The sequence below is a fragment of the Thamnophis elegans genome, chromosome 14 (genome assembly GCF_009769535.1).
Source record: "Thamnophis elegans isolate rThaEle1 chromosome 14, rThaEle1.pri, whole genome shotgun sequence".
Taxonomy (NCBI): Eukaryota; Metazoa; Chordata; class Lepidosauria; order Squamata; family Colubridae; genus Thamnophis; species Thamnophis elegans.
Window position 1 is genome coordinate 350,901 of NC_045554.1, and position 21,429 is coordinate 372,329.

Sequence of the window (21,429 nt, forward strand, 5' to 3'; positions counted from 1 at the left end):
GGCCAGGCTGGCAGCTGGGGGGGGGGGCGCCGTCCCTGCGGGGAAGAGCTGTACCGGGGGCCGGGGGGCTGACTCAGGGTCCGGCGGTGCCTGCTCTCGACCGCGGAGGGCCGGGCTTTCGCAGGCTGGGGCCCCGGCTGGGCTCTCGCGGACTCCCCGCCGCAGCCTTTGCCAGGGAGGGGAGGGGAGGGGAGGAGGCGCCCGCGTTCCCTCGGCTCGGCCGCCCGGTGCCGCCCTCGACGGACGGGGAGATGCCCCTTCCGCGGTGGTGGCTTTTGACGGGGGACGAGGTGGGGCGTTGCGGGGAAGGGACGTTCTGGAGGGACCCAAAGGGCGCCCAGCAGCCACCTGGAGGAGCAGCGCTTTCAGGGCCGGCCCTCCTCCTGCGGGCTCCCCAGCTGCGGCGCCCCTCAGACGGAGCCAAGGCTGCTGGCGGGCGATGCCTGGTCTCCAGCGTTCAATCTGGCTTTTTTCATTTTAAACAAGGAGAGAAATTCAAGATTTTAAACTCCATCACAATGAACATTTTTTACTTATCTGATAGAAAGAGAGGAAGGTCCGAGGTCTTGAATAAATATTTATTGCTTCAAGTCAAAACCACGAAATGAAACTCCAATATGCGTTACACAAGCTAAGCAAGGCAGGGAGCCAGCATCGGCTTCAGAAATGTAAGAAGGAAGCAAATTAATGTAGGCAGTGCTCGAGGCAGGTGCAATCCACCTTCCGTACAGAACCGCTGAGCATGGAGACGTTGGCCAAGGTGAGCACTGTTCCGCGGGGAAGGCCTTCTCCAAGGGCGATGCTGGAGACCTCCCCAGGCAGCAGCGCTCGGTCCCACATGGCAAAGCCTGCCAGGAGCCCCACGAATGACTCGGAGGACTCAAACCCTCCGCCAAGCACGTCCTGATCCTGGCCAAGGAGGAGCGACCCATGGGGTGGAATCTCGTAGCCCTTCCGGAAGTTGGTGCCCAGGGAGGCCAGCCTTCGGTCCAGGTAGAACCAGTAACGCCCCTGGAGGGAGGACCAGATGACGCAGGCGTGGTGCCACCTGCCATCCAAGACGGCCCCCACCGGCAGCTCCCGGAAAGCGGGGTCTCCAATCACGAAATGGATGGCGTTCCGGGGGGCAGCATCCCTGCCATGGAGCACCAGCTTGTTGTCGTTCTCCTCTGTGGCGTAAGACAGGATGGTGCCCAGGTAGCGGGCGCTGGTCCTCACCCAGCTGCAGAGGCTCAGCTCCAGCAAGCTGGTCTGCAGGCTGGGCTGGAAGGCTGCGAAGTTCTGGGTGGAGGCATTGGGGAAGACCAGCATGGCGCCCACGTTGCACCCTGCAGGGGAGAGAGAGCGGTGGAGCGGCTGCCAGGAATGACCCAGGGGCTCCTATGCGCAGGCTGGTGCCTGAGCTATGGAGCCTGGAAATAACTGGGTGAGTCTGGGAAGCAGCCCAAACCAAAAGCATTGAGGGGATTTCATGCACACAGCTGGTTGCAGCTCTGGCCCACCACAGCCTGGGGCTCCAGTTTGGAATTTTACATCCAGGTGGTGAAAGTTACATTGAGGATTTCTAGTCTAAAGCGTGCAGGTCACTCGGCGGCCGGCCAGTATTTAAAATCAGTACAGCAGATAAAAGACAACAAGCAAAGTGCCAGAGCAGCTCCAAGGTCAAGACAGGCAGAAGCAAGCGGCGGTGGCAACAGCAGCTCCTGCAGTCCATACAAACGTCTCTCCAGAGGGAAAGCCAAGCCCACCTGCAGAACCAACTTGCCTCGAGCCTCCAGCCCATTTTAAGGCCGAGAACGGCCGCTGTATCAGAGGAGCCTCGCAGCATTCATGCATCAGCACACCCTCCCTCTATATACGTACTTGTTCCTGGCTTCCGGGTCCCTCCCGGAGGCTTCTCCCCCACAGGGACTTTGGCCGGGCCAGGGGGCTCTTCTGTGGGGGTCTGAGGGGAAGAGGCCGGGCCCGGATCCACCTGCAGGTGGGAAGCCACCTGGCCCAGAAGGGGGCCCCTCTCGGCCGGGGCCTCCAGGCGGCCCCCCAGCTGGCGATGCTTGGCACGCAGCTTCTTCAAGGTGGGGCTCTGCCCTCCAGCCGCCTGCGAGGCTTCCTCTGACCCAAAGGGATGGGCTGCGGTCCAAGGACTGGGCAGTGCCTCCTTCTGCTTAAGGCTCTTCAGCTTCCGCTTGATGCTGCCCAGCTTGCTTCCCTGGCGGTGGAGAAGATCCTGCAGGCTCTGCAGGGTCTTTTGCAGGCTCTGCTGGCGGGCGGCCACGTCCCTGAAGTCCTCCCTGTGGCTCTCGAGCTCCTGGGTAAGGTTGGACAGGCGGCTCTCCTGCTGCTTCTGCTGCTCCTGCTCCTTCCAGGCCTCTTCCAGAGCTCGGATCCTCAGTGCTTGCTTCTCGCCCTTCCTCTCCAGCTTCTTCACCCAAGTCTGCAAGCGGTGTAGCTCCTCCTGGGTGGAAGCCCGGGACCCGTTGGCCACCAGCTGCAGCCTCTCCTGCTTCTGCAGCAGTTGGTCCACCTTGGTGTTGAGGTTGAGAGAAAGGTTGTAGTTCTCCCCCGTCTCCTGGAAGTGCGTCAGAGTGACCGCCTGAAACTGTCGGAACTGGGAAACAGGAGTCCGGTCAGCCCCTCAAGGCTGAGGGCAGAGCAGCATCAGGAAAGGGGTGGGGGCAAGGCAAGGGGGACCCTCCCCTGGGAAACGCACGGGCACGGTGGGTTATGAAGCACCAGGAGCCCCTGGAGGCCCTTCAATCGGTGTCCCTGGCATCCCTGCAGCAAACGCCCACCAGAGACGAAGGGGGCAAGACCCCAGGACTGAAGGCACCTTTCCCTGCCCGGCTTTGCAGCCTCACTCCAGGGCACCCACAGCACTGGAAATATGCCCTTCTGGATGCGCCCAGAGGTGGGACTAGGGCTTCAAGCCCTGCTCAAGATGCCCCCTGAGAGCAAAGCGAAAGGACCAAGTGAGGGTCCCAAAACTGGAACAAAGCAATGTGTGTGTGTGTGCACGCGTGTGTGCTTCCCTCACAATACGCGTCGATGGTGTTGAGCTTTTATAGAAAGTTTTTATAAAGCATTTAGACATTTCACTGCATAAGGACAGCAGCCAAATCTTTGGACCAAAATACAGCATTATATTTTTCCATCAGCTTCCTTGGAGCTATTGAGTAATCTCAACTATATTTAGGAAATGATATTTTTACAATAACAAGTACAATTATTTATAGCACTAACTGAAAATGGTTGACAAGTGCAACTCTTAACAACCAATGTGCTTATTTTGCTATTTCGGGTGGCAAGTAATTCATTGTTTACAGCTTTGAGATGTCCTGAGATTGTTTTCTTGTCTTCTGAAATGGTCAGGCTATTTGTGGCAATCTATATTAATTCATTTGCTACTCTCCTTTGTCCAGCTCTTCTAAATGTGGACGCCTAGCTCACATGGGGAGTGGACTCTCTGGCTGTGCTTGATGGGAGTTGCAGTACAGGACTCTAGAGGCCCAGACTCAGGAAAGACTTTCACAAAATAACTTTATATTTAAATCCATCCAGAAACGTAGAAATATATTTTGCTGGGCCACTCTCTGTGGCTAATCTTAGCCTAAAACGGCCTCTGGCAAAACTTGAAAGGCTTAAATATTACAACACCAGCTGTTGCCATTAACTTTTGCAGGGAAACCTGACCTGAAGAGCTGGGTGGGTGTCCGAGGGAGGGAGGGAGGGAGCCACCAGGGGGAATGGGCTTTTGAGCATCCCTCCAGCCCTCACCCTCTCCCAGGCAGCAGAGGCCAAGGAGCCCAAGGGGGAGGGTTGGCAACCTGTCCCCCCCCTCATTGTTGCCTGTTGGGACCTGTAAAATCAGAATCTTTTCTGAGCTGCGTCTCCTCCTTTATTTTCCCTGAATCTGTTCCATCACTTTATTTATTTATTCTTTATATGCGGCTGCTCTTTCCCCTCTGGGGACCCCCCTCCTTCTGTACCCAGTTGAATCTGGCTGGAATCAACCCCGTCCCCCGGCGGATGTTGGGGCTGAAGAACAGAAGGGACTCCATGGGCTTGGATCGCTAATTTGCTGCAGGTTGAAAAAAGGAGAGCTTGGATAGCAGAACAAGAACCACATAATAAACTCTCCGCCTTTCCTGCTCCCGATTTCTGCAGGTGATCTACTCCAAAACGGCGACTCTCAACACCCAAGCAGGAGCTCCGCCCGAGAGAGAGCAGGGACCTCCCGGGGGAGTCGCTGTCTTGTCTCAGGAGATCAAAGCAAAGCGGAAAGTCTCCCTAAAGAGAAGGACGGGGAGACCCGCCGAGCAGTCCTCCCCCGGGGGGAAGGGGGAGGCTGCCCGGCCCGTCTGCATTTCGGGGGCCAGGAGAGGAATAAACTCGGGGGCTTCCCGTGGACCTTCCCCAGGAAAGGGGATCCCCTTGCCCGCCGCCCCTGCCAACTCCGGACAGGGACGGGAAGGAGGGAGCGGAGCGGCTCACCTGGGCTTCCAGGCGCCGGAGCCGCTCGAAGAAGGGACGCCTTTGTCCGGCCGCCCCCGCGGACTGCAGCAGGGCGCCCCGCAGACAGGCGGCCGCCAGGACCAGGGCTACTGACACGACCCCCGCCGCCGCCCGCATCCCGAAGCCGCCGCGCATCCTAGAGAGACGAGCCTGCGCTGCCTGCCTGGCTGGCTGGCTGGCTGGACCGCCTGGCTGTGCCCGGAATAGACCAGACCCGCCGGGACCCCGGAGCCCAGTTTAGCTCCGCCGCGGGAGGGGCAGAAGGAGCGCGATCCCAGCCCAGGAACAGGACGGGAGGCCACGCGGTGCTGCGTCCCGCCGAGAGCTGTTGTGGGCGGGCAGGACAGGCCGAACGAGCCACTTCGGACGGGGCGGCGGGGACACCCCAACCCAGGACCCCCGAAGAAGGATCCCCGGGGTGGCAGGAGACAGTCGTCCGCAGAGAGACCCGGCCCGGGAAAGAGGCGGAAAAACTCCCCTCTGTGGGGAAGCCTGGAAGCCTTCTGAGCCTGGACCACCTCGCAGGGCTGTTAGCAGCTCGCCACCCCTCCCGAGCCCCGCTGCCCAGGAACGATCGACAGGGGGCGCTGTGGCGGGTCGGCGTTTGGCAGAGCGCTCCCTCGCGCAGGCGCATTGTCCTTCCAGGCGTGAGACGGCGCGGGCGGCACGCATGCGCGGGCGGAAGTGGCTGTCAGAGGGGCTCCGCGCCCCCCCCCCCCGGTGAGTGAGCGGCGCTCCGGGACCCCCGTCGCCCCCCCCCCCGGCCGCGGTTGGGAGGCGGCCGTTGCGGGATTCTCCACGCCAGTTCGCCCTGCCTCGCGGCTTCGCGTCGCTGCGGGCCTCCCTCCCGCATCCCCAGGTAGACTGCCCCTGCCTCCGGAGGCTCCCGCCCCCCTGGACCCCCTCGCCCCGGGGCGCCTCCCAGGAGGGTCCTGCGGTGCGGACGGGCCTCCCCTCCCTGCCCGGTGGCGCAGCCGCCCCGAGGCTGAGCGGGGGACGGAGGGTCTGAGTGGCCGGGCGGGAGGGGGGCGGGGGGAGGTAGACTGCCTCTGAAGCGGGAGGCTCGACCTGCCCGCGACTGAGCGAAGAGCCCGGCGAGCCCTCCGGGGTTGTGTGCGGGAGGAGGGGAGGCGCAACGTTCCCGCATGAACGCAGCGGGATTCCTTCCCTGCCTCCGCACCAAACAAGGGCCGCCCTTTGAGCCTCCCTTCCCCGAAGGCTGCAGGACTCGCCACCCGAATGTTCCCTCCGGTCCCAGGCGGGCCCGGGAGGGGGGGAAGAAGGGAGCTCGGAGAGGCCCAGGCGGTCTGGAGCAAGGTAGGAAAAGGAGCCAAAGGCCGCTTTCCCTTCTCTGCCCCCAAGAGCTTCGCTGGGGATCAACGGCCGAGAGTGCAGGCAGAGAGGAGCTGCTTTCCCAGGCCGGTTTGCACCGAAGTAGCAACAAAGGTGCCAGGTGTGTTCTTGACGCCAGGTAAGGCACATCGGCCGTTTGCACCGCAGTAAGAAAAAAGCCACCCGTTGATTGATTTTCAGCCCTGGGGATTTATTACGCAAGCAACCCCACTTTTCCTTTCCAGGCCCAGGGTCTCTGGGCTTTTTGTCCTATTGCTTTAAATCAAGACACAGTTCTAGGGGGACACATTGTTCAAGCCTTGTAATGCTTATGTTGCATGGTTCATGTTTTCCCATTTCTACCCAGAAGGAAGGCAAAACTGGAAATAGTCAACATGTAAAATGAATCTAAATTGCCACAAATTATTAACTTAATCCGTTACATCCAGAAAGCATTTCAGGAGCCGCTAGGATCTTCTGCAGCCCTCAGGATGGCCCCAGTAGGGTAGGAACTGAAGGGCCTCTTTTGCCCTCTTCCAGTTGCCCTCGGGGCTGGGGAATGTGAGGCCACCTCTGCCAGCCACCGGAAGGGACATGGAGGAGGAGAGTCTTCCTTCGCCAGCGGAGAGGCTGGACGGCCCAGGGATCAGCCGGCGGATCTCGGTCAGCGAGTTCTCCTGCCACTGCTGCTACGACATCCTCATCAACCCCACCACCTTGACCTGCGGACACAGTTTCTGTCGGCACTGCCTGGCATTGTGGTGGGCGTCTTCCAAGAAGAACGAATGTCCAGAGTGCCGGGAGAAATGGGAAGGGTTCCCAAAGATCAACATCCTCCTCAGGTGACCGCTACCCTGCCAGCTTCGCCCTGCCCAGTTGCCGGGCCGAGACCCACCCAAGCGCTGGTCCCAGGGCACCCAGAGGCTGACGGGGGGGAGGGGGGCGAGCAGGCCTGAGGCTTGAAGATGGGCCTCTTTCTCTGCTCTGGCCAGGAGCCTCGGTGCCTCACGTCAGGAGGGAGGGACCGAACACCGTCCTTTGGCCCGGTTGCTCCTCTTAGCAGGGTGCGGCTTTGGTAAGAAGCCAGCCTGAGGCCGCATTGCTCCCTCCCAGGGCAGACGCTCCTCTTTCCCCAACCCTCTGCAAGGCAGGCAGAGCCAAGCGAGGATTGCTGGGAGGACGAGCAAGGGATTCCTGCTGGAGGGCTTGGGCGAAGCTGGCGAATCTTCAGAGGCCGCACGGCCACCAAAGTCGGCTCAAGCAGTTTTTCCCCTCCCAGGAATGCTGTTGAAAAGCTCTTCCCAACCGCCATCGAGCAGCGCAAAGACGACATCCTGCAAAACCACGAGGCAACGCAAAGCCTGGCCGCTTTTCAGAAGTACGGAAGCGACCAGCCCACGGCGGCTCCCAGTGCCAGGAGGGTGAACCCACCTGGAGGCGGCTTTTTCTCCGGTGTCCTGACCGCGTTGACCTGCGTGGCGGTACGGCTCCCCGAGAGCATTTTTCACAAGCACTGTCACACTGGGGGGGGGGGGGGAAGGGAGGAGGCTCTGCAGGGCACCGATTGAGCCCTGGAGCTGAGCAGGTTCTGCAGGGGAGGCTGAGCTTCCGGTGGGCTTTCCTTGCTGCCTGCATGGAAAGGAGGGAGGGGGCTTGGCTGCCTGCCCAGTTTCTAAGAGCTGGGCCAGCCCTGAGCTTTCTCTTTGGCGCTCGGGGAGCGAAGCTGAAGGACGGGGGCTCTGGCTGGCTGGCCTCTCGTGCACCTGATCCCAGAGAACTGCCCACCTGGGGCTTATTGAAAACAACGGGGCCAATGGCACCAGGCAGGGATGGCTGGTCTGGAGCAGCCTCTGAACAGGACGCCTATTGTGGTTGCTTTGAGCACACCCAGCCCCCCCCCCCCCCCAGCCCAGCCTCAGGTGCTCTCGATTGGTCTCTTAGGTGGTCTTGCTGGGCTACCACTGGAGCAGCCGGGAGTCAGAGGACGGCCTGTTGGTCCACAAGCCGGTGGCCAAATGGACCGCAGAGGAGGTGGTCCACTGGCTTGGGCAGCTGGGGCCCTGGACGTCCCTCTACAGGGAGAGGTTCCTGCAGGAGAGGGTGAATGGAAGGTGAGTCCGAATGTTTGGGTGGAGGGAGGGGGGGAGGATTTGAACAAAAACCCTTGGCTGTCATTCCCTGACCCCATGCAGACGGGGGATGAATGTTCCTGGCCCGCTTGGGGGCCTGACTGCGGCCTCCTCCTTTTAGGGCAGGCGGTTTTGCTTTGCTCTGGCTGAAAACGTGGCTCCTTAAGAGAGTTTCCTGACGGAGACTTTGGGGCTTTGACCTGCTGGAGCCGGTGGGCTTTTCTTGCAGGCTGCTTCTGACGCTGACCGATGAGGAGCTCAGGCAGGCTCCTTACCAGGTGGAGAACAGCAGCCACAGAAAAGCCATCGCGATGGAACTCGAGCGGGTGAAGATGCTGGGGGTGAAGCCGCCCCAAAACCTCTGGGAGTACAAAGTGAGTGTGTGCTGCAGGGGCCCCAGACGGTCCAGAGGACCCAGCAGCCCCGGCCTCTTCACCCTCCGGGCTAATGGGACTCAGACGGGGGTCTTTCCCCACACCTTACGCCCGGGCCTCACAAGCGGCACCGTGCCTGGGAGAGGCCAGCGGAGCGAAGCCTTTCCTGCACAAAGCCCCCTTGCCTTGCAGGCGGTGCAGCCCGGGAGGTCGCTGTTCCTGCTCTACGCCTTGAAGAGCTCCCCTCGGCTCACCATGCTGTACCTGTACCTGTCGGATTACAGCAACACCTTCCTGCCCTTCATCCACACCGTCTGCCCCGTCTCGGAGGCCCAGGAGCTAGAAGACGTGATTGCAAAACTGCACGTAAGCCTGGAGTCCCGGGCACTTAGGCCTCCTCCGACGCGGGCGGCCCCCCTGCCTGCGCCTCCAGCGGTTTCTCCGGCCCTGCTGATGCCCTGCCAAGAGGCTGGCGAGGCAGCTGGCGCTCCTCTTCTGTCTCTGCAGGACCACAAGGACCCCGTGTGGAAGCAGTGGCGGGAGTTCCTGATGAAGTTTGCTTTCCTGCCCTATCAGCTGCTGGCCGAGTTTGCCTGGGACTGGCTGGAGACCCATTACTGGACCTCCCGCTTCATCATCGTGAACGCCATGCTGCTGTCCGTGCTGGAGCTGTTCTCCTTCTGGCGGCTCTGGTCGAGACGGGAGCTGAAGTGAGCCCCTCGTCCCCCTCCTGGCCAAGGGGGGAGGCCTGCACGGCAAGAGGGCCTGCGAAAGACCCAGGATCTCCTTTGGGAGAATCCCAAGGCCAGATATTCACCCTGTTCTCTCCCTTCCCCTCCTCCCCTTTCAGGAGAATTCCCTACCGGATGTGGAGCCACTTCTGGAAAATGTCAACCCAGGGATTCCTGATGGCCATTTTCTGGCCAGTCATTCCCCAGTTTGCCTGCAATTGCCTCTTTTACTGGGCTTTGTACTTCAACCCAATCATCAACATTGACCTTGTGGTGAAGGAAGTCCGTCGCCTGGAAACCCAAGTCCTGTGATGCGGAGCGCCCCCCCCCCCCTTCCAGGGCCTGGATGCTGAGGGGGCAGCCCCGTCTTCCTGCTCTTCCAAATCCAGCTGATCCTTCCTCCCTGGATATCTGAGCAGTCTAGTTTTCCAGCTCTTTCCAGGGGCAAAAGGCACTTTTTCCTTGGGTCAAAGACGATGTAAACTTTGCATCATCCAAAATCTCCCTTTGCGACGACTGAGGTTGTTGCGAACTCTTTGGAAAAGGACCCCTTGCGTGTAAGTAGGCCAATTGGTTTCTCTGTGTGTCTAAATTTTCTCCGTGTTGCTTTGTGTTAAATCTCTGGTGAATCTTTCTGTTAAATGTGATGTCCCTATAAATGAAATTGGACTCTGCATTTGTATCAATATGATCTTTAAATTTGCATAGAACATTTTTACAAATTAAATAATGTTTTCTAAAAATAGTGATAGTTATTTTTTCACCCAGTGTTCCTCCTTCCCTTTCTTCTTTAGATTGTGAGGTAGGCTGGGCTGAACCATGGCAGGTCTTACGGCTGCCTGGTGCCCATCAAGGTCCAGGCTGTGATGACTTAACTTTGCAATATTCATTAAACCAAGTACCTCCTATCCCCCCCTTGCCACCCTGGGAGCTCTTGCTTTCTGGACAGTAATGGAATGTGGGAATGGGGGGTAAGAAGGGCCCCCCACCCTCGAGTTTCGTGGACTGTAAAGGAGACAGGGAGAGATTTGGAGTTTCAGATTTGGAAGATTCTGTTAATGCAGCTTTGCAATGAAGTAGAAACAGCCCACCTGGTTGTGTTTCCGCTCTGACACAAGTTCTCAAAGTCCTCTCCCATCCCTTTACAAGCCCCAAACTAGGAAGGGGATCTTCTAGCCCTCTTGCTGCTCCCACTTTCCCCCCTGAGGGCTAGGTGGCCTTTTTTCTGGCCTCCCCAGGCTGCCTCTCTTTGCCCAGCCTCATTCCCACATGCCAGGACTTGTTAGTGCAAAGCTTTGCATCCCAAAGTGAGCTGGGTATCATCCTGCAAACGAGACCCCAGAGCTTCCCGCAGACCCTCCTGGTGCGGAGTCCCTGCAGCAAGACGAGGCCGGGACGTCCGAGGGGAAATAGCAGCTCAGGGCCTGGATTGGAAGGTGGGCAGGCAGGGAAGCCGTGCGAGGGCCAGGTCAGTCGTCTGGGCACGCGGGGCTCCTCTCTCCACACTGGGCCTCTGGCCAGAACAAGTAGGTCACGTTGTAGGGGGCTTTTGCCAGGCACTTGGCTGCGCTGCGGTCACACTCACAAGCCATCTTTTGGCACTTGTCTTCAATGTCATCTGCAAAAGGAAAAGAGAGACTGAAGCCGCCACCCGGAGCTTTGAAGGACAGCTTTCCAGGCAGGTTAGCCCTGGGGGGCCTGGAAGGGGGGAGGTTCTGGCCCGTCCTCCTGTTGGGACATCCCGAGGCCTCTTTTTCCTGGGGGAACTCACCGCACTTGGCCTTGCTGTCCCTGCACTCCCAGGGGTACCTCCGCATCTTGGGGGCACAGTTCTCCTCCTCCGCCTTTCCATAGCAACAGTCATGCTTAAAGCAGCACCTGGCAGAACCAGAGGAGACCCACTGAGCCCAGGTGAGCCCCCTCACCTGTCCCTGCCCCCCTCAGCCTGCTGGCCAGGAGGGGAGGCTGGGTTCACTGCAATAGGTAAGGATGGTTACTCAGGTGGGTGGGTCCTTTTATGTCTCTCATGTAGAGAGCTTGTGGGTGGCAAAGACATTTTGGGGGGAATGATTTACTGTCCTTTTGGACAGTTGGAGCTCCAGGCCTCCTTCCTCGTGTCACCTCCTCTCACCTGAAATGGCTTCTGTGCAGAAAGCCCATGGGGGAGGAGGGGGGCTCTTTCCCCAATTCCCCAACCCTGTCGCTTCACCCCAAATAATCCTGAATAATTTACAGCTCAGCTGGACTTGGAGGCATCCCGTTCAAGGGCAAATCCCAGGTGCCCATTAGGGCAGCCAGCCAGGGGGAGTGCCCGGAGGCCGTCTGAGCCCCCCCAGTTACATGAGGTGGTGATGCTGCAGCAGCTTAATTTGGGGCGAAGCCGGTGCCAGCTTGCCTGTAGCCATGTTGTTAAAAATGAAGCTGGGCAGCTGGCCCACATCAGCCAGGATGTGGGGCAAAACATTAACCAAAGAAAACGTGTTTCCTGGCCCAGATGGGTCCGTCACTTCTGGCTGCACTTGACCTTCGTGACTGAATCAAAGGTCTCATTCTGCCAAACTAGCGGAAGCCGCAGAATGTGTAAAGTTTCCAAATGCTTAAAATACAGTCGAGCTAAATATTGTCCTTTGGGGAAGCTTCTATTTTGAGTTTAGTTTATAGCGATGGCAGGATGTGGTGAGAGGAGGGTGGCTTGGCATCCCCAGGGCCTTCCACGTTGGCACTTTCAGATGCAGGCGTGAGCTCAGCCGCTTCCCAGAATCCCTCCAGCTGTGCACACTTATTGTGCAGATCCACCATACCTTACGAGCAAGTTTTGCTTTTTAACTCTGCTCCCCAAGAAGGAGCTTCCACTTCCTCTGCCCCGGGGTTCCAAGGCAGCAGAGCCCTCGCCAGCCACGGGTCAAGAGGCCAACCAACAGGGCACTTACCAGTCGACCTGGTCCTTGGGCCAGCCGTGGCCTCCCCAGCCACAGTAACACCCATAACGGATATAGGCCAGGGGAGTTCGGCCTGTGGTGCACTGGACCATCCCGGCCAGCTGGAGGATTCCTCTGCGGGGCCGGGAAGGGGCCTTGGCCACAGGGTGTCCTGTAGTGGGGGAGGAAGGAAAGCATGGCATCAGGAGGGCAGCTCTGGAGGCAAGGAGGGATGCCATTCCCAGCTGACTCTGCTCCTGGGTGCGTCTGAGAGAGAGAGAGAGAGAGTCCAATAAAGCTGTCTAGTGCCCCTCCCCAGCAACACACTTGGAGGGGAGGGGAGAGAAGATATACAGGAGGAGAGCCCCCCCCCCCCCACAGGAGCCTAACCTCTAGTAGCGGCAGGAGGGGTCCCAGGAGACATCCAGGGCTGTTTTCAAGGTGGGCTGCCAGGGTTCAAGCAGGAGCGTGGGACATCTCCCCCCCCCCCACACACACACACTCAGCTTCCCTGGGGCACTAACAGGCGCCCTCTGCCACCAGTCACCTTGCTGGGCATTTGGAAGCTGTAACAGCCTCCCCCCACCTCCCCCTTTGCTTTGGGGCGTCAGGTAAAGCAGCATAAAAAGGGCAGCTGCCTCCTTGGCAAAGGGGGTGGGGGTGGTCAGGGCTGCTGGCAAGAAAGATTCCGTCATTGTAGCTTTACAGTAGAGGAGAAATGGGTGGTCTGGTCCTGTTTCCTAGCTGGTCTACCTCACAAGTGACCCCACAGGAACCCCAACGCCTCAAATGAGACCCACCCATCACAGGGAGGATACAAGGCACCCCCCCCCAAAAAAGCTGCAGGGTCCCTTTCTCTGGGACCTCCATTTGGACAGCTCCCCTCTTATGCTGGGCCTGGAAATCTCCCCCCACCCCAATTAGGTGGAGGAGGAGGACTCTCTGCTGCTCCAGTGGGATCAGTGCAGGGAGAGGCAACCCAGCTTCCCCCAGATCTTCTCCATGGGGAACCAGAAACCAGGAGACGCGGGTTCTAGTCTAGACACCGGCAGAATTCACCAGCTCCATGACTTTGGGCCAGTCCCTCCCTCCGGGCCCTAGGAAGGAGGCAATGGCAGACCCCTCCAAACCGCCTGGCCAAGGAAGCTGCAGGGGCCAGGAGTCAAGGCTAACTCGGAGGCCACCAATCCTCCCCTTTACCTGGTTACCGAATTAACCCGCCCTCGGGATCCAGCCAACGGGGGAGTTCCCCCAAGGCCAAGGTCCCTCACTAGGGCCGCCGGCAGTGGGGCGGGGTGGGGGGGACCCCGCGGGGAAAGCGCGCTCGCCGCCACCTCACCGGTCTGCACCAGCAGCAGCAGCAGCAGCAGCGGCAGCACCAGCGGCGGGGCCATCAGCTGTGATCCGGGGAGACGTCCGTCCCGTCCAGGCGCCGCCTCGGGAGCCTCTGCTTCTCCCCGTCCCGTCCGGCGCTGCCCTTCTGCCGCCGTCGCCGCCTCTGCCCGGTCTCCATCCCGTTCTCCGCCCACGCGCCCGGCCGCGCCCACCCCGCACGCGCCACGCAGCCCGGGCGCAGCGCCTCAGGGGGCTCTCCCGGCCTCGGCAAGGGGTGGTGGGCGGCCGCCTCCGCGCTGCCTCTTTCCGGTCGGCGGCGCCGTGCGCGCGCGAGGGGCGAGCAGTGGGCGCTTCTGCGGGGCGGCGGAGCCCCCAGCCCCACCTGAAGGTCTCCGCCGACGCCCTCCTCGCTCTTTCCCTCCGCAAGGCTGCGCTTCGCCAGCGCCAAGGTGGCCTCCCTGGCTTGGGGGGCTCAGCTCGTGTTCGGAGGGAGGCGGGATCGAGCTCAAGGACAACCGGCCCAGGAACCAGGCTGCCAGCCCCCCCCCCCCTAAACACGCGTCCTTCCACCTAACTGAGACTAAGGTGGTCCCCACTTCCAGTTGGACAGGGCTTGTTCTAGAGTGCTGGGGGGGTTCCTGGCAAAAGTCCCCCTGGTCATTCTTGACATTCCCAGCCTTCTGGCTTTCAAGGGTCTTTGTGGCTGAAGAATCCCAAGCAGCACCAGCAGCCGCTCAACTTGTGCGTGTTTGCAAATCATCTGCTGCAAAGTGAATTCCTGCTCCCTGCACCTGGTCTCCCCAAAGGCCACCGGCACAGCCCATTGGTGGGACAGGCTGACCTGTAAATCTCCTCCTCTGCTTCTCTCCTCAGAAAGGGCCGGTGAGCCCGTTCCTTTGGGTCACCTCCTCCTGTTTGACCAGCACCACCAAAGCAGGTTGGGCCAGTTGGATGATCAAGTGTCTTACGTCCTCCAGCCTGCCCTTGGCACCCACCCTCCCCCTCTAGATCCTCTTCCAGAGGCTCTCCTGCTCCCTAGCGGGAGGCCTGCTTGGAGCCAACTCAAATTCTCCCTCATCCTTTTAATTGCTACTTAAACTGATGGCGGATGAGGCACTTCTCTGTCTCGTGGCTTCTTTGCAGACCGACAAGAAATTGCTGACGACAGCCTCTTTCATGGGGGGGGGGGGGGCTCTGTGCCCACCTCCTTCCCCGTCTCCCTTGCAATGGAAGTCAGGTTCCAAGCACACAACCAAGATTCCTCTGGGAGACAGCCTGAGCACCAACAGGCACACTGAAACTTTCTCAATATTTTTTTCTCTCCTACAAATAAACCCATTCTTCTGCATTTCCCAGAGGCGGCACCATGAACGGCCAGCTAATTAGGGTTTGGGGCAGGAGGCGTGCACTGTACTTTCTGGAAACACACCGTCTTACACAAGTTGCCAGCATCTCCTGCCTGCACTCAAACTGGCTCTAAAGTAGAGCCAGTAAACAGAATCTGTTTTACTTTATTTGTCCAGTTGGCAACACAACAAGGTGCTTCAGCAGCAGCAGCAGGAGTCAGTCAGTAAATCAGCAGGTTCTGTTTTCTACATTCCAGACACAAATAATTGTGTTCTCGCAGCTGCGAGAACCGGCATGAATGCAAACAGCCACCCTGGCAGCTCTGGCTGAATGTGTCCCTTGCTGTTGTTTGTGTGTTGCGTGTGTGTGTGGATTATCCCTCTTCCTATGCAGAGGCCCAAAAGACGGTCCCAGGACCACTCCCGTTAATCTGAGCCTGAGGTGATATTCCTCACAGCTGTGTCTTGCCGAGATGTTGCCATCCGGGATTCCAGGGCCTTGCAAAAACCTGGAGTATCTGAACAGCCCAGTGAAAGCTTAGAGGTGCATCACCTTGCAGGCTCCCATTGCAATCCAGTAAAACCCCTTTCCACCTGTGCCCCAGCCGAAACAGGATGTGTGGGGGCTTCTTTCAGTGTGTGCCCTGGTGATGCTGCCCCACCTCCAAATCACGTGCAAATTGGGTTGATTTTTATTTATTTATTTTAAAGAGTCACATGGCTGGCCATCTCAAAAACAGAACTCTGCACAGCTCACAACAGCATAAAACCGCAAACATTCGTAAAACACCACCCAACTTGGCACCTCCTCCCTCTCCCAGAGATGTCCCCCAGCGCCTGGTGAAAAGCCCATCTTGGTGGTCCCCTGGAAGGCCAGGCGGGGGAGGGGGGAGAGGGGGTACAGGTACCACTGATGAAGAGGAAGCCGTGCACTTAACACAGACTTTCCAGTTTAACGATTATAAAAACGGGGGCGAGTTTCATTGTAACAGTCACATGCATAAATGCAATTAACAAATCATTTAGGCCGGATACATTTTGCAATTATATATTTGGTTATCATTAATATATTAGTCATCATTTCCAAATTGATTTTGCGTGTCTCATATAAATATAATCACTGAATTAGTAACTCAATTAGTTTACCAAGAAGGCAACCTATAATTTCCTACCCGATTGGAACTTTCCCCATTTAGTCAGAAGATATTAAGTAAAAGGCTAATCCTACTCCGATTACTTCCTGCCCCAACCCTTCCGATACTGCATGTGAAAGACTGTTTCTCACGTTGACTTCCTTCCCTCCGGAAACCCAGTTTGCTGCAAAAGATTCTAGGATTTCCCCAATTCCCACAAGGCCCAATCAGAGCACTTCAAGGCTCCCCAGACGGTGCTGGCATCAGTCATGTCACAGTGGGTCTTTCAGGGACCCTCCAGGCTGCCCTCCACGTTTCGATGGGCAACTGCAAGATGGCGCATTGAGACCCCAAATTGGCAGCTTCTGCACACTGAAGTGGTAGCCACAGTGGTGGACATTAGAGCAGGGAGATCCCCAGGATCATTTATTGCGGCTGGCCTTCTTCCGCTTAAATAAGAGGCACATTCTAAAAGTCAAAATACTGAAAAATAATACACACGCAACACTGTCAGGATTCAGAATCGATGACTACAATCTAGAGATGATCTCAAGGCAACCCCGATCAACTGAGTCAAGGCTCCTCCCTTTCGGCTTCCATCTTCCTGGGGTCTGCAAGCCCTCTGAGAGAGAGAGAGACCGGGGGAGCCCCCGGCAGACCCTCAGCCACGGGAAGCATCTCCAGCGTAGTCAACACATCCAGGGTCCCTTCGAGAGGGGTTAGTCCGGTGCCCAAACTGGCCGCTGCCTGGGTTTCCAGGACACCCTCTCGGGCCTCCGCTCGGGCTGCACTCGCCTTGCAGAACACGGCTGCTTTTCGGACCCTTTGCTGGCTCTGCTGGCTGCCTCCCTCCGAGTCTCCAAGCTGAATGTGGCCTTTCAGAGAAGGTTTCTGTGGGGGAAAAGGAGATTTGGGGCTGGGTGAAGGGAAACCGGACAATCGGAGACGTCTCCCCTCCTTTCTGAACCAGAGGAGCATCTGCAACCTGCAAACATGGCAGCCCCCCCCCCCACACCCCCAGCAAGGAAATGTCCCTGGTTCCTTGGCTTCCTCTCATTTGGCCCAGCAGGTGAGACACCTTGGAGGGCAGGTGAGCTGCCCCATCCCCCCTCTGTGGTTTTTGGAAGGCAGCAAATACTGGATTACTGGAGTGACTGAAATAAGGACCATTTAATTGCAGGGATGATGAGAAGCTTCTGGATTCACCCCTGTTCAGAAAACAAGGGGATGCAGGCAGCATCCCGGCATGTTCCTGCCTTCTGACGGTCGCTAATTCCCAGGATGCGGAGCTGCTATGGGCCTGCTTTGGTGCCTACAGTGGCAGCGAGACCTCCTTCCTTTGCCCTGGTGAACTGGGTAAATAAAACGGCTCTTCAGAGATCGAGACCCCCTTAGGAGAAGCAGCACCAGCAGGACAGTTCGTGAAGGGTGGTGGTCATTACCTTAAGCTTCACTGCAAGGAGGAAGCAGCCGGTCCTTCCCAGAAACGCCCCTGGACTCCCTCGCCCTCCGCAATGGCAGGACTAGCACAGCGGGTTCAGGAAGAGGAGCAGCACCCCGGTGGGCGTCACCTTGGCACTGATGGTGTCATTGAAGGCGTAAACGCCCATGGACAGCCTCCCCAGCACATCGTAGAGCCTATAGCCGGCTCTGCAGTCCGGGATTCCCAGGAGGCTGGGAGTTGTGGCAAATGACTGTGGGGCACCATCGGTTCTGTTGTTCAGGACTGCGACCGCATACTGGCCGTTGACAAGGGGCCTCTTCCAGACTTCCAGGTTCTGCTTCTGTTCGAGAGACAAGCGAGGGGCAGAGCAGTGAGCAGCCTTGTCCACACCACAGAAGTGCTTGTTTTTCACCTGACTTGCTCAAAGATTCCCAAGCCAAAAAATGGCTCCTGTGCCCGGAGGAAGGCTGCCACCCAGTGGCAGAAGTGCCAGGGCCAGGGAACCGTTTCCCCAGGCACAAGACGCAGGTGAAGAGAGCCTCCCAGGCGCACCCTGGCAATGCGTCTGCCTTGAACTCCCCGCAGGTCCTGGTTAATGTAGATCAGGAGCGGGTTCTGCAGCATCTCCTTGGCCTCCTTCGAGATGTTCCTCAGGTTGCAGGAGATGAAGAAGGGGGCTGCCAGGATCGCCCACAGCGCTGCCTGCACTTTCGACTGCTCGTGGCTCAGGCCAAAGTCGCTAACAATCAGCTGGAAGGAGACAGGATGCCAGGCGGCCTGACCCAACCCATCGGGGAGAGAAATCAAAGGAAGCCCACTTTGGGATCCTGCAGACCCAGAAAGCGGAGCTGCCCCAGAACCGCAGAGTTGGGCACCGAGAGCAGAATTTCCCGTTGTGCTTCTTCCAGCCCTGCCTCTGCACCTCACCTCTCCTGCCACCTGACCTCCGGGTCCCCGAGGAGTGGCCCCCAGACCTTGAACCCTTCCCTGGGCTCAGAGCCTGGTCAGGTGGTCAGGAAGAGGGTCTCACCATGTCGGGGTCATTCCACCTTCCGGGCCCCGAGGCCGGCTGCAGGGTATCCTGGTGGTCTCCATACCACTCAATGATGTGGAAGAGGCTCTCCCAGGTATCTTCAATATCGGCATAATTCCTCCAGAAGTTACAAATCTGGCCCAGTAAGGTGTAATTCACCTTAATTAAAAGAAGCAGATTTAGGCTTCTGAAGTGAGAGACAGGCCCTCCATGTATGGGGAGAAGCAATTATGACCACTGCTCTCCTCGAAGGAGAACCAGAAGAAATGCCACAACTGATGGGGTGGGATCTATGATGTTTAGATGTTTGTTTAGATGTTTATTAACATTTGTAGGCCGCCCTTTTCCCTGAGGGGACTCAGGGCGGCTCACATAAAATCAGGGAGGGGGAATACAAACAATAACGTAGACACATATAATAAAAGTAATAAGCAACATACATTCATCATTCGGGAGGGGCGGCTATCCTTGTCCCCAGGCCTGACGGGCTAGCCAGTTCTTAAGGGCTGTGCGGAAGGCCTGGACGGTGGAGAGGGTACGAATCTCCACGGGGAGCTCGTTCCAAAGGGTCGGGATTGACTGGATTGCAGATTTGATTTTGGTTTATTTGCCATTTTATGCTCTCGGGAAGTGTGGCGGGAGGTGAAACAGCCACCAGAAAGAGGCCGATGCAAACCCTGGGAGAGATGCTGGCTTCTACTCCCCTCCTTCTGCTGCCATCCTTAACAAACCGCATCCTAGGCCCACAAGGCAGCCGTGAAAGCAGCTGTGCCTGCAAAGGGGCCCTTTGCTGGAAAAGCGAGAGGGGGGGGTCTGGGATTACCTTCGGAGGAAGACCCCCTTCGTACGCTGGCCAACTGCAAGACAAGGCGATGGGCCGCCCGGTTTGGTTCAGCGCTCGGCTCATTTTGGGGTAGCCTGGAAAACACCCAGAGAAGGTGGCAAGGAGAGACCCTGCCAGCTGCCCAGGCAGAGGCTGCCTCAGGTACTTCAGCCCCCACCTCCCCCGGGGGTCCCTGGAAGCCATTGGCCTCCACCAGTTGCATGGGAGGGGGCCGTCTTGGACGCAACCAGCTGGCATGTCATTGGAATGAATGACAGCAAAGGACTTTGAGGCCCCCAACTCAAAAGACGAAGCCTCGTCTCCTGGCTTTCACCGGGAGCAAAGCCGCTCTGTCTCTGGCACCTGAAGGGTGAACCCCACCCCCAACACCCCCAGCAAATTGGGATGTTGCCCTAAGGAGCAGCAACAGCCTCATGCAAACTCTGCCCCTCCCTGGCTGGCGGAGGCTTCTAGAATGGCCTGGTGTGCCCTTTCCCACAGAGCCTGCCCCTCTGCCCCTTGTGCTCCCCCAGCCGCTCTGCCGCCCCGGGGGCCCCACCTATGGCCTTGAGGGAGGAGTCGGAGTAGCAGCCGTCCAGCTTCAGCATGTCGACCCCCCACTCTGCAAAAGTGTTTGCATCTGTCTCCACGGTGTCCAGGGTTGTGCCCGGATAACCCGCACAGGTGGCGTTGCCCAAGTCGCTGTAGATGCCGAATTTCAAGCCTTTGGAATGAACCTGGTGGAGGAGGAGGAGGAGCTGGGGATGCCCAGTGCAGTCACCTGGGATGAGGGTCCGAGGGGCCCAGCTGGCAGCTGCAGCTGAGCCAGGTCGCTGCATCAGTGGTCTCCAACCTTGGCCACTTTAAGACCTGTGGACTTCAACTCCCAGAATTCCTCAGCCAGCTTTGCTGGCTGAGGAACTCTGGGAGTTGAAGTGCACAGGTCTTAAAGTGGCCAAGGTTGGAGACCACTGCGCTGCATGATGAGACCTTCCCTGGATGAACGTGAGCCCTGGATCGTAAGGCCCACGTTCCCTTTTCAAATGGGTGCAACACAGCATACCCACCTCCTGCACTGGGCTAAAGAGGTGGAGCTTTCCTATTTAGGTGCAGCCTCGTTTGGCCACGAATGATAAAACACGCACAGGTGCTTCGTGTTCCATACGTGGGGCTTAAAGTTAGGCATCAACGCAGCTAACCCGAAAGAGACGGCTTCTTACACCCCCGAAGGCTTCTGGCCCCAGGGCCATTTCGGGGCAGGCCCTCCCCTGCACTCACATAGTCGGCCAGGGCCTTCATCCCGCTGGGGAACCTCTGGGGGTCTGCCTGGAGCCTCCCGCGGGTGTCCCGTTTGCCAGCTGCCCAGCAGTCGTCCAGGGTGACGTACTCGTAGCCCAGCTCCTTCCAGCCGTCCGCAGCCAGTCGGTCTGCCATCACCTTGACCAGGTGCTCACTGTGGGCAAAGGAAAGGCGGCCTTGGTCTCCCAGGGAGGCGGCAGGGGGGGGGGATCTCTTCTTCCCTGCTAGCAGAGCCATCCAAGCCCCCAAAGGGCCCTCGGGGGTCTCTGATCCGGGCCGCACCTGATGCAGTTCTCGGGGTCCTTCTCGCAGTCCGTGTTGCACTTGAAGCGCAGCCAGGGCTCCCAGCCCATCGGGGGCGTCCTCAGCAGCCCGTTGTCCAGCGGGGAGACGGCGGGGCCCAAGCCCAGCAAGACCCCCAAGGACAAGGGCAGCAGCGGCTGCACAGGGAGCCACAACAAGGCGCGGCGGCCGGGCATTGCTCAGCTCTGTTGATGGGCTTTGGCAGCGACACGCGTCTTCCCCCGGGGGTCGTCAGAACAGGCGCCGAACCTCCGGTCGCCTTCCGCGCCGGTCCCGCCCGCGGGAGTAGGATCTGGCTCCCAGCCCAGCTGGAGGGCTTCCCCCGAAGGCGCATTGCGTCACAGGGAGACCCTCTGTGACGTCGCGAGTTCGAACCACGCCTCCACTTAGCCCCGCCCACGCGGGGGGGGCTACTGGTCGCTTTGCGGAAAGCCGCGCGCAGGCGCACATCCTCCCCCCCGTAGAGGGGCAAGAGTGTGGGCTGGGCGTCTCACGTCCCCCCCCCCTCTTGTTAGCCTCCGGATTGCAAAGGGCTCTGCCTATAGGGCGGGGGGGGCAGTTTCATCCCCCTCTTTAACCTCCCTCCTTGCTGAGACGCCGGTTGCCCCTTAAAGGGGCTCGGACAGTGCGGGACCCCAGGATCGAATCTATTGATGCCCACCCATACCAAGTAACCAATGGGCAGGGAGCAGCTTTTCGTCCCGACCAATGGGAACG

The 21,429-nt window shown here is 58.7% G+C and overlaps 4 protein-coding genes across 7 annotated transcripts; 1 reads left to right on the plus strand and 3 right to left on the minus strand.

Annotated features, from left to right (window-relative positions):
• Nucleotides 1-72: 72 nt before the first annotated feature.
• PTX4 (pentraxin 4) lies at nucleotides 73-5,235 on the minus strand. Its single transcript, XM_032230314.1, has 3 exons — nucleotides 4,492-5,235; nucleotides 1,864-2,608; nucleotides 73-1,328 (listed from the first exon to the last, which is right to left on the minus strand). The coding sequence occupies exons 1-3, from the start codon at nucleotides 4,645-4,647 to the stop codon at nucleotides 685-687; spliced, it is 1,545 nt and encodes a 514-aa protein (XP_032086205.1). The 5' UTR covers nucleotides 4,648-5,235; the 3' UTR covers nucleotides 73-684.
• Nucleotides 5,236-5,278: 43 nt separating this feature from the next.
• Nucleotides 5,279-9,752, plus strand: BFAR (bifunctional apoptosis regulator). 2 transcript variants are annotated; one of them, XM_032230315.1, is made up of 9 exons: nucleotides 5,279-5,371; nucleotides 5,875-5,983; nucleotides 6,385-6,686; nucleotides 7,124-7,325; nucleotides 7,786-7,955; nucleotides 8,203-8,347; nucleotides 8,540-8,713; nucleotides 8,855-9,057; nucleotides 9,198-9,752. In XM_032230315.1, exons 3-9 carry the CDS (start codon nucleotides 6,439-6,441, stop codon nucleotides 9,388-9,390), a joined length of 1,335 nt encoding a protein of 444 aa, XP_032086206.1. In that variant the 5' UTR covers nucleotides 5,279-5,371; nucleotides 5,875-5,983; nucleotides 6,385-6,438; the 3' UTR covers nucleotides 9,391-9,752. The 2 variants fall into 2 exon arrangements, with proteins under 2 accessions (XP_032086206.1, XP_032086207.1); XM_032230316.1 differs by lacking the exon at nucleotides 5,279-5,371 and having other exon boundaries at nucleotides 5,388-5,965.
• PLA2G10 (phospholipase A2 group X) lies at nucleotides 9,548-13,739 on the minus strand. Its single transcript, XM_032230318.1, has 4 exons — nucleotides 13,336-13,739; nucleotides 12,009-12,168; nucleotides 10,850-10,956; nucleotides 9,548-10,696 (listed from the first exon to the last, which is right to left on the minus strand). The coding sequence occupies exons 1-4, from the start codon at nucleotides 13,388-13,390 to the stop codon at nucleotides 10,548-10,550; spliced, it is 471 nt and encodes a 156-aa protein (XP_032086209.1). The 5' UTR covers nucleotides 13,391-13,739; the 3' UTR covers nucleotides 9,548-10,547.
• A 1,633-nt stretch (nucleotides 13,740-15,372) lies between these two features.
• On the minus strand, nucleotides 15,373-21,335 carry LOC116517399 (alpha-N-acetylgalactosaminidase-like). Of its 3 annotated transcripts, none has more exons than XR_004256453.1 (8): nucleotides 20,692-21,335; nucleotides 20,389-20,563; nucleotides 19,670-19,847; nucleotides 19,111-19,205; nucleotides 18,285-18,446; nucleotides 17,807-18,031; nucleotides 17,253-17,594; nucleotides 15,373-16,701 (listed from the first exon to the last, which is right to left on the minus strand). XR_004256453.1 is itself a non-coding variant. In XM_032230317.1 (7 exons), the coding sequence occupies exons 1-7, from the start codon at nucleotides 20,886-20,888 to the stop codon at nucleotides 17,334-17,336; spliced, it is 1,266 nt and encodes a 421-aa protein (XP_032086208.1). In that variant the 5' UTR covers nucleotides 20,889-21,335; the 3' UTR covers nucleotides 15,373-17,333. The 3 variants fall into 3 exon arrangements, 1 of the variants encoding a protein (XP_032086208.1); XR_004256454.1 differs by having other exon boundaries at nucleotides 15,373-17,162; XM_032230317.1 differs by having other exon boundaries at nucleotides 15,373-17,594; nucleotides 17,807-18,004.
• Between the last annotated feature and the right edge of the window lie 94 nt (nucleotides 21,336-21,429).

Excerpts from the sequence above, each read along its gene's own strand:
- PTX4 (XM_032230314.1), bottom strand. The coding sequence starts at position 4,647 with ATGCGCGGCGGCTTCGGGATGCGGGCGGCGGCGGGGGTCGTGTCAGTA. Across the intron at positions 2,609-4,491 it reads TCCGGCGCCTGGAAGCCCAG|TTCCGACAGTTTCAGGCGGT; the intron begins GTGAGCCGCTCC and ends CCTGTTTCCCAG. Across the intron at positions 1,329-1,863 it reads GACCCGGAAGCCAGGAACAA|GGTGCAACGTGGGCGCCATG; the intron begins GTACGTATATAG and ends TCTCCCCTGCAG.
- LOC116517399 (XM_032230317.1), bottom strand. The coding sequence starts at position 20,888 with ATGCCCGGCCGCCGCGCCTTGTTGTGGCTCCCTGTGCAGCCGCTGCTG. Across the intron at positions 20,564-20,691 it reads GACCCCGAGAACTGCATCAG|TGAGCACCTGGTCAAGGTGA; the intron begins GTGCGGCCCGGA and ends CTTTGCCCACAG. Across the intron at positions 17,595-17,806 it reads AAGGCAGACGCATTGCCAGG|AAGCAGAACCTGGAAGTCTG; the intron begins GTGCGCCTGGGA and ends TCTCTCGAACAG.
- PLA2G10 (XM_032230318.1), bottom strand. The coding sequence starts at position 13,390 with ATGGCCCCGCCGCTGGTGCTGCCGCTGCTGCTGCTGCTGCTGCTGGTG. Across the intron at positions 12,169-13,335 it reads GCTGCTGCTGGTGCAGACCG|GACACCCTGTGGCCAAGGCC; the intron begins GTGAGGTGGCGG and ends CCCCCACTACAG. Across the intron at positions 10,957-12,008 it reads CCCAAGGACCAGGTCGACTG|GTGCTGCTTTAAGCATGACT; the intron begins GTAAGTGCCCTG and ends TGGTTCTGCCAG.
- BFAR (XM_032230315.1), top strand. The coding sequence starts at position 6,439 with ATGGAGGAGGAGAGTCTTCCTTCGCCAGCGGAGAGGCTGGACGGCCCA. Across the intron at positions 6,687-7,123 it reads AAGATCAACATCCTCCTCAG|GAATGCTGTTGAAAAGCTCT; the intron begins GTGACCGCTACC and ends TTCCCCTCCCAG. Across the intron at positions 7,956-8,202 it reads CAGGAGAGGGTGAATGGAAG|GCTGCTTCTGACGCTGACCG; the intron begins GTGAGTCCGAAT and ends CTTTTCTTGCAG.